This window comes from Cucurbita moschata, unplaced genomic scaffold (genome assembly GCF_002738365.1).
Source record: "Cucurbita moschata cultivar Rifu unplaced genomic scaffold, Cmos_1.0 Cmo_Scf00010, whole genome shotgun sequence".
NCBI lineage: Eukaryota > Viridiplantae > Streptophyta > Magnoliopsida > Cucurbitales > Cucurbitaceae > Cucurbita > Cucurbita moschata.
This window is the reverse complement of record NW_019268526.1, coordinates 2796994-2806519: the sequence shown is the minus strand read 5'-3', so window position 1 is coordinate 2806519 and position 9526 is coordinate 2796994. Positions and strand designations below refer to the sequence as shown.

The 9526-nt window shown below is 39.1% G+C and overlaps 2 protein-coding genes across 6 annotated transcripts in view; both read right to left on the bottom strand.

The window, feature by feature from the left end:
• Nucleotides 1–582: 582 nt before the first annotated feature.
• LOC111448950 (glutamate receptor 3.7-like) lies at nucleotides 583–7197 on the bottom strand. Of its 4 annotated transcripts, none has more exons than XM_023088746.1 (8): nucleotides 6968–7197; nucleotides 6742–6821; nucleotides 5666–6653; nucleotides 2881–4229; nucleotides 2020–2297; nucleotides 1887–1918; nucleotides 1396–1805; nucleotides 583–1306 (listed from the first exon to the last, which is right to left on the bottom strand). In XM_023088746.1, exons 3-8 carry the CDS (start codon nucleotides 5919–5921, stop codon nucleotides 911–913), a joined length of 2721 nt encoding a protein of 906 aa, XP_022944514.1. In that variant the 5' UTR covers nucleotides 5922–6653; nucleotides 6742–6821; nucleotides 6968–7197; the 3' UTR covers nucleotides 583–910. The 4 variants fall into 4 exon arrangements, with proteins under 4 accessions (XP_022944514.1, XP_022944515.1, XP_022944513.1 ...); XM_023088747.1 differs by having other exon boundaries at nucleotides 6742–6805; XM_023088745.1 differs by having other exon boundaries at nucleotides 6742–6786.
• A 1257-nt stretch (nucleotides 7198–8454) lies between these two features.
• Nucleotides 8455–9526, bottom strand: part of LOC111448951 (high mobility group B protein 3-like) — a 2421-nt gene continuing 1349 nt past the window's right edge. Inside the window, exons 3-7 of one of the 2 annotated variants that reach the window (XM_023088751.1) lie at nucleotides 9355–9461; nucleotides 9168–9225; nucleotides 8976–9020; nucleotides 8669–8750; nucleotides 8455–8545 (exon numbers count right to left, since the gene is read on the bottom strand). In XM_023088751.1, coding sequence (XP_022944519.1) covers nucleotides 8700–8750; nucleotides 8976–9020; nucleotides 9168–9225; nucleotides 9355–9461 — 261 coding nt within the window. In that variant the 3' untranslated portion in view covers nucleotides 8455–8545; nucleotides 8669–8699. Of the gene's footprint in view, nucleotides 8751–8975; nucleotides 9021–9167; nucleotides 9226–9354; nucleotides 9462–9526 lie in introns of both variants that reach the window. The other variant, XM_023088750.1, reaches the window with a different exon arrangement.

Here is a 9526-nt window from a genome sequence, read left to right as displayed (position 1 = left end):
GTATGAGTACATTAGACCAACATGATTGACTAGAGATGAATATTGCATAAAGCGAATTTAAGGTAAAAAAATTAACATAGTAACGACAAAAATGATTTTTTTTTTTTTAGTTTAAAGATTAAAATAGACCTTTTATCATTTTTCTCAAGTTCAACATAAAAATAATAACAATAAATCAATGGGAGATTCTTATTGAAATATTTTTCTTAACAATCACGTTTTCAGGATTATGTGGTCGTAATTCATTCGTGGACACCTCCTTTACTCATGAGCTACAAAGTTACACTTGCAACTGACAAAGAGAAATCCTTAGACTGTGTAGCATAATGTTACGATCTTAACTCAATTGTTTTATGATTCGATTTAGACCGACCTGTTGAGGATTGTTGGGAGAGGAGTCCCACGTCGGCTAATTAAGGGAAAGATCATAGGTTTACAATTAAGAAATACAAAACCCATTAGTACGAGGTCTTTTTGGAAAATCAAAAGCAACGCCATAAAAGCTTATGTTCAAAGTAGATAATATCATAACATTGTAGAGATTCGTGATTCCTAACACAACCAAAACCAAAACCAATATTAGGTCTTAAATTTCACATCCATATCATAGTTCTAAAAATCCTAAGAACAGGGGAGCGATGAAAATCCCCAGCTCCAATTTATCAAAGAAAAAAATACATACAGAATCACTTGTAGCAATCATAATATCATACTTGTCTCATCATAAATAACTTGACCATCCAAATATGGAAGTAAATAGAATCATAACGTTGCAGTCTTATTAACATGAACACTAAATTATGGGTCACTTTGCAGCAATGGAACACCACAAAGAGCTATCAGGGGCTTACCTTCAATCATTTTCAAACGACATCAAAGAGCGAGCTATCATTAAGCCTGATTCTGAGTATCATGCTTTCGAAAAAAGTCTCTTGATGGCTTCTTCCTTCTCATCAACGAAGTCGAAAAACTTGTATACAACCTGAGTCCAGTTCGAGTTTGAATTTGATGACACTAATTCTGCATGAGATGATTCCTTCTGTTGTCGTATGTAGCGAGCGAATTGTCGAACTATGCGAAACAAAAATATAAAAAGACACACGAGTGAGAAGGCACCGCACAGCAGATATAGACCCCAGAAGCTAACCAAGTGAAGTTGGTTAGGCTCAGGTTTCCTTCTCCTCTCTCCAGGACAACCCATCTTGCAGAACCACTTCTCATGGATCTTCTGAAGTTTTCCATTCTCAGAAAGCTTTAGAATTGCAGTTGAAATGTCTACCGCAAGTGGAGATCCTCTCTGAAAAGCCTGGTTCAAAGCATAGCATTAACGAAGTGCAACAGTTCCATGAAAAGAGTTTAAGATTACCATAGCTCAAGTTAAAGAAGGCTACTCACAAATCCCCATCCACTCTTGGTGAACGGTTGTCCGATCATTCCGAAATCGTTCCTCCCTGATAAAAATAGTTCCATATATGGAAGTTCATCAATAATGGCCGCCACCCCTCCTCTCTTGAATGGCCCTTTGAGCAATGCTGATTCATATTCTTCTGGAGAACCTAGGGGTACGAGCCTCGATCGTGGAAGGTAAAGACTCTCGGTCAGATAGCTAAACGCGAACGATCCTACCTGGTACCCAATTGGCTGTTCCTTAGTAATCAAGTCCTCAAGTCCTTTAATGGGAGATGAAAGCTGCTGAACTGTAAGGATTGAAGTGAGACTGGCTGTGTAGCTTGACGTGATAACCATCAATAAGAAAAGCCACATCACCATTACCATACGTCCAAGTGGACTTATTGTAACTTCCTCTGTAATTTGAGTTGTGAACTCAGAAATTTTCTCAAACATAAGAGTATGAAAGAATCAGATGTAAAATAGAAATATCTTACGATTTGTTTTGAACAATGTTGAGAAGCTGAACCTGCAAGATGGAAATATTTCAGACATTATTCTGCATCCGTTACTGCAAGAGATTATCTTATTGATCTATAAGCAACTGTCTTAGACACTGAGAGAACTTACAGAATAACTGTCACTAGCTGCCTCTTTGGCGGACCACGGAAATCATCATTTACTCGGTGCTCGAGAAGCCATATGACTGCTCCAATCATGAAGAAGGAGGCCGAGGTAACGCACCACATCTCGACTGTAAATGGTTTGAGGAACACCCAAGCATTCGACTTTGAATTTGTTATTGGAGCCACAATAACAAGGCCAGTAGAAGCAAAAGGCTGAGAAAAATCCACGACCTTTGTGCGATTGGTTACAATTGCGATATCTCCAACAGCTGCATCAAATATCTGACACAAAAGAAATGAGAAAGTAACAGCTTTGTGATAGGTTTTTGTCCGATAAAAAATAAATGTAATGTCTTCTTTGGGCTTTCCCTCGAGGTTTTAAGACGCATCTACTAGGAAGAGGTTTCCACACCCTTATAAGGAATATTTCGTTCTCCTTTTCAACCGACGTGGGATCTCACAATTCACCTCCCTTGGGAGCCAGCGTCCTCACTAGCACACCGCCCAGTGTCTAACTCTGATACTATTTGTAACAGCCCAAGTTCACCACTAGCAAATATTGTCCTCTTTGAGCTTTCCCTCCCGGGCTTTCCCTTAAGTTTTTTAAGCATCTCTGCTAGGGAGAGGTTTCCACACTCTTATAAAGAATGTTTCGTTTTCCTCCCCAGCCAATGTGGGATCTCACAGAAACACCCCAAGTCCATAAGTAGGTTACATCTGCAAACAGAAAATAACAATACACTTGTTTTTCCTACAATACTTTCTTTTTAGTCTGTTTGCAAATCTAAACCACAATCCCAGATTGGATTTTTGCTCTTTAGGCACTCAGACATCAGAAAAGTAGATAATATAATGTTTTACTTACACCATTTGCAATGTTCTTCACAAGATCATCATAGCTAGGATTGGAGTAGCCATTTCCAAAAGGTATAAATCTGTAAGGAACATCGTAGGGAACCAGCTTTCTTGCTTCATTGAACAGATCGATACAGTATCCTTGAATGTTTTTGTGGCTTCCATTGACTGCTGTAACAAATTCAATGAAACTTACTCTGCGTGGCACTCCAATTATTAATGGTCTTTCATTGTCTGCAATCACCCATCCACGCGGTCTTTCTGTCTTTCCACCAGGCCAGGTAACATTGCCAAGAGTCTGGTTCAGGTGGGTATAAGTAATTCGTTTCTGTTTCAGAGCTTCTGGGGATTGGATAGTAAAGCCTGTGCCATTGGACCAATAACCAACTCGACGCAATCCCGTCCGATCAATATTGATCACCTCATAGCCTCTACTGACAATGTTTCGATCTGAATTAAACTCAATCCGACCACTTAAACCAGTAAAGTTTGCCTGCAACAATATGCTCAAAAGAAGAGCACCATCATCAAATATTTTGAGCTTCCCCCAGGGCATTCTAGATGTATTTAAATCATGAAACTTGTTCTTCAATGAGAAGCTAATGCTCCTACCTCCATTTAGAAACTTATCGATCGCACGTGCAACTACTTGAATGGTATCGTAGGCACTAAGAGCATGGACATTCATCGAAGAATTTCTCGAGTCTTCTGGCAGCATCTTCCTTAAACGAGACCATAATGTTGTTTTTTGGCTGGATTCAGGCGTATATTGACGAAGTACAACCACTCCTTGAAGGATGTTTAGAGAGGTTTGGTGTACGGGCAGAATAGAATCTAAGGTAGAAGAAAGCCAATCTGTTGCCAGCCACACATAATCACTTGTCATCATATCAAGTTGATGGGCTATTTTGAAGATGCTTAATCTAGGATCAGGATTAACATGAACAACATAGACTCGAGGACCGAGCAACTTGGATTTATTGAGCATGTCTGTGATTTCACTGAGATTCAACTGAGAAGGTAAGGGTAGTTTGTAAGAAACTTTAAACATCTTCTTGTCAAGTTCATCAGTTAAAGTGGACATTCCATTTCTTCCATAATCATCATCCACAAAGATAATGATCACTTCCTTCCACTCATAAAAGTCAATTAATTCTGCCATGGCAGTCATTTGATAGGCATCACTCTGAGTAGTCCGTAGGAAAAAGGGGAATTGGAGGGCAGATAAAGTTGGATCAGTGGCAGCGTATGATATAAGTGGCACTTGGAGATGATTAGCAATCTGTAGAACCATATGAGCTACAACTGAAGATTGAGGCCCAACTATGGCTACTACGTCTTTCTCAAGAACCTGGAAAGCTGTTGCACAAGGGGCAGAAGTCAGAAAGTGTGACATAAATCACGTAGACATCAAGACACTTCAATAGAGAATGAAAAGTACAATATTAAACTTTAGTGCCATATATTCAAAATAGCAGACAGCATCAAGAATGAAGGAGTTTAATTTTCTCATTCACATGTGATGCGTGTGAGATCCCACATCGGTTGGGGAGGAGAATGAAGCAATATTTATAAGGGTGTGCCTCCCTAGTGTCACGGTCATGCTCGTCCAGGGCGTGTTGCCCATGGCCGCATGCCCATGACAAGCCAAACCCTTGGCATGTCTTTTCATTCTAGTGTTTTTCCTTTGTAATTCTAGGGCGTATGACACCTCAAAAATATCATGTCTAGGCCTGCCCGACATAAAATGGCTCAGAATGTACTATAGGGGTATATGACTAGTTGTCAACTTCTCCCTACCCAAGGTTATATATGCTAAGCCGTTGTTATCTTTTTCTTGCTTGCTTATATAACGTCTTTTTCCAAAATCTCTCTTTCTAAAATCTCTCTCTCTCCTCGTTTTCTAAAACCTTCTTTTAAAATCGAGGCTAGAGGCTCGACCGTATGTCGCTTGGCCGTAGGCGACGCAAGAACAAATTGGCTTAGCTCACTTGTCGCTGGAAAGTGAGTGCCGCACAATCGCTAGTCCGCTGCCTTCGAAAGTGCGATTGTGTCACCTAGCATACACGTTTTAAAAAGCTTGAGGGAAAGCCCGAAAGAGAAAGCCCAAAGAGGACATATCTGCTAGCGGTGAGCTTGGGCCATTACAAATGGTATCAGAGCTAGACACCGAGCGATGTGTCAGCGAGGAGACTGAGTCCCGAAGGGGGGTGGACACAAGGCAGTGTGCCAGCAAGGACACTAGGCCCCAGAGGGGGGGGTGAATTGGAGAGTCCCACATCGATTGGAGAAAGGAACGGGTGCCAGCAAAAATGCTGGGCCCTGAAGAGGGTGGATTGTGAGATCCCACATCGGTTGGGGAAGAGAACAGAACATTCTTTATAAGGGTGTGGAAACCACTTCCTAGTAGACATGTTTTAAAAACTTTGAGGGGAAGCCCGAAAGGGAAAACCCAAAGAGGACAATATCAGCTAGCAGTGGGCTTAGGCCATTACAATGCAAGTCCCGAGTAAAAGAGGGGTACATGAATGATTGTGACCATATTTGAATGAAAGCAATTCTAAGAATATGATGGTTAAGAAAAACTTGAAAGAATTGAAAGTTACTATCTACACAAATAAGATGCACATGCCATGCATTACATGCATTACATATGAGTAATGAGGCATGGTAATATTATGATCATGCAATTTCATCCTAATAACAATCAAAGACATGATGTTGGGATAACACTAACAGAGCCATTTCCAAAATTTCTTACATACTATGAAAGAAATATGTGTACAGAGATGTACCTCGAATAGAACCCAAGAGAACATTGCAATGTGTATCTGCCATGATCAAATTTAGCCTTGTTCCATTGAGAATGGAAGGATCTGCATTCACATCCGAAACTGCAGCTTCCATTGCCACCTTCGCCGCTCTTCCTATAATGGAATCAAAAGTGAAAACTGCACCAATGTTCACAACCGCGGGCCTTTGGCAACATGCAGAACCAGCAAGAAATACCCATATCGAACTAATCAGTGTAAGAACTAATAGGCTCTCCATGAGTTAACAATCTTAATCTACCGGAAGACTCAAAACTTGGTGATTCAAGCTTTCACGAGCTGGAGACAAGAGCTTTTGGTGATAACCAGGAAAACTTTAAATGGAGAGAGGGAGCTCAAGAACACAGAACACAGAAGAACAAGCATTCTACCTAAAAGTTTCAGTACAGAATTATCTACTAACAATTATTGTATAGAGCTCCTAATGAACATAAAATCGTTAATAGTAAACTGTGAGCAGAAAAAACATGTAGGTCAGGAATAAGTACAAAGGAAGGCAAGAAGAACAAGTCATGGGGGATTGGCACGCCTTATCAGAGGGAATTATTCGAGTCCCATTGACAGTAAAAGAAACATGTCATCGTATCTTTATACGATAAGCAGAGCTAAAGAATGCTTTTACTCGGAGAGGATTCTTAGCCAAAACGAGACCCTGTTGCCAATTAATGCACGCATCCGATTTGACGCCCAAAAGCTGTTCAACAACATGGTGCTGGTTGCGCCGATGAGTCCATCAATCACTGTTGACCGATGCTTACAACTACGAGCAGTTCTCCGACAATGTTCACCAAACCACAACTGTTACGGAACAGACTAAACAACTGCATGTTCATAGCGAGCTGACCCAAAATTTCTCTCCCCTTACTGATTTCTTGTCAAAGCGGAGAATCGCTGAACCGTAGAGTTTTTTTCCTCGTGAGCCATTGAACCACACTTCAGTCACTGAATTAAACTGAAACAATATATTACATAGAATTACAAATTCGACATTGAAACGGAACCTTACAGTGATTCAGAGAAATAAGAATCACGAGACTTACAGAATCGCGTAGCGACAGTAGGAGGACCATTCGCATCGTTTCCAACTGGGTAAGAATGAATTGACTACACCAATCAATTTCTGGTTCGATGAGGAAAATGGGTTTCATGAACTTCTTTAAAAACACGAGTTGATTGTACAATTAAATAGAGGAAACTATGACAAGAAGGAAGAAAATGGTGATTAGAAACAAGTGAATCGACAGTCCGACACCACAGAATGCTTACCTCCAAACCCTTCTTATGATTTCTATTGCTTTTGGCGAGCTTTTAACAATGGCTTCTTCAAATCCATTGCTCTTCCTTAGCCAGGTCCACCTTCTCAGCATCTGTAAGTTACTCCCTTCTGGCAAAGAACAAAATCTACACATAAACATGAAAATGATCGCAACATCGGTGGTTTAATTTAGTTTAAATCGCTGTTTAACTTTTACAAACATTTAAGCGGTTGCGAGTACAAAAGTAGAAGTCTACTTAAGAAAATGGTAAAGATCGGACCTTTTTGTCTTATAACAAGATTCAAAAGTTCACAAGCGGCATTATAGTATGTAGCTAAAATGTTTCTCCTATTTGCAAATGTAGAAACAGCTGCTAAGTTCTGCACATAGAGTAAAATATTTTAAATCTTTATCCACTCTGATTCTTCGTAAAATAACAAAAATTCTTCTTCAATTCTCTTCCAGCGAAAGCGCCACCATCTTCTTCAATTCTTTTTTCTATCCATTAGGCATAATGAGGCCATCCTCTCCCGTATCTCGTTCCACCCTTGATCCTCCAATGGATCCTGTTATCCTTTGATTACGTCTGCACCCCATTCCCCACGACAAAAGCTGACTACTCTCTCTGATTATTGTGTCAAATTTCGGTGGCTTTTAGAGTCGAGAATTTCTGTAGTTATATTTGATGTTTGGTTTGTTAACTTCATTTGTATTTTAATTAATTTTCTAATTTAGCTTTGAAGATGAAACCAATTTCATCCCTTATTTTAAATTTAGAGTTTAATCTCATCCTCCCTCCTTTCACTCCCCACTCCCACTCACCTAAGCTCACTCTGGTTTAACATTTTTATCACATTTGACTTTTGATTATAAGCTCATTTTCATATATAATTAACTTCCATTACAATTTATTATAGGTATCATATTTAACGTTGATCAGAGGATAATATAGTACTATTTTTTTTCTGATCTATTTAAATGAAAATTTTAGAGATTAAATCAAAAACTATTTCTAAGTTTTAATACAGCATCTTTGACAGAAATTTAAAACTAAATTTTGTTTCAAATCCATATATTTCTTAATTTCTTTGTTCCTAATTCAACTTACTCCAATCTTCCGAAATACCCATACGTAGAACAACATATGTACCGAAAGAAATTACTAAAAATTTGTTCTAAAATTGTTAAAAAGTTATGTAAGTTCTAGCATACTCTTGACTCCCTTTCTACTTGCTAGCTCTCGTCCAAATAGCCATGAAACTTTTATTTGAGAAAATAAGGAATTCTGTTACCTCCAAGGGACGGTGAAGTCCTGCAAATCTTGGCAGACGATGTAGAAAACCAAATATCAGCTGGCCGTAATGATAAAATCAACATCTATGGTATTATAATCACTTGAAGAGGATATGCTGATGTACATTGTTTGGTGCTATAGCATACATGCTTCGGAGTATGAAATCTTTGGATAGGGAAACAATACCTAAGAGCTGGAGCTAGCTTCCTGCTCTGCGTCATCATGGACCTCAGAGGTTGATTTCTGCGATTCTGTTGGCATTTCAATTTCAGCTTCAGCGCCCGAACAGCAATTCTGTAAGCCAGGAGATCTTAGTGAGAAGAGAGATAGGGACAATAGATAATAAATGGAACCATATGGTGGTGTTCAAAGGGAAGCCGAAGGAGTGAAAGAAGAGATGGAGTGGGAACGCGTTACGAGATTCTTCGTGTATGCTTCAAGAGATATCTCATGCTCTGCCTTCCTTTCTCAAAACTTTTTCAGCGCAAGGAGCTTTTTCCTGAGGAAGAAACACAAGTGCCAGCAGACTCGTATAGTCAATAACTCTGATCTAGTAGCGAAGTGAATACAGAGAGCAAAACATGAAACGATCTTCATATAAATTAGAACAACCAACCTCAAATCTTATAGCTTAATCATTTATTGTTAAGGCTGCTATTAATTATTTAGCCTCGAATTAGTTTTCAATGGAAATAGCATGAAAATAGGAGATTCATGATCTTACAGCATCAGAAAGTGACTTCCATTTCTCACCGCCAGCTTTGCCAACGTGCAAAATAACAAAACACAGTTAACCACAAATAACAAATCTAGCCAACTCGAGAAGTCTTCTGATCCTCCACTCAGTCATATCTAAACATAAATGGAGGCATAAAAAGAAAGCATGCTGATTAAAAGTAACAGTATAAGATCTCACTGCTGGACCAGCTTTTCCATCAGGAAACTTCTCCTTGAACGTCTTCCTGAATTCCTCCCTATCATTTGCCAAGACAAGAATGGAAATCAGAACGGACCAATATAATGTAAGCTAGAATGTAAAGGAAGGTTTTCAGAGTGAAGCAGACTCTTTAGAGCACTAGAGTTAAATTATAAACTGTACTTACATGAAAATGAAGAAGACTGTAGCTGGACGTTTTGGAGCATTTTGATCTTTCTTCATTCCTTTGTTGATTTTCGTGGATTTCATCTCAGATTTTTTCTGCTTCAGCATATCCTTCGGAAAGCGGAACGATCGTAAAATCATGTATGTATCAAAAAAAAAAAAAAAAAAAAAAA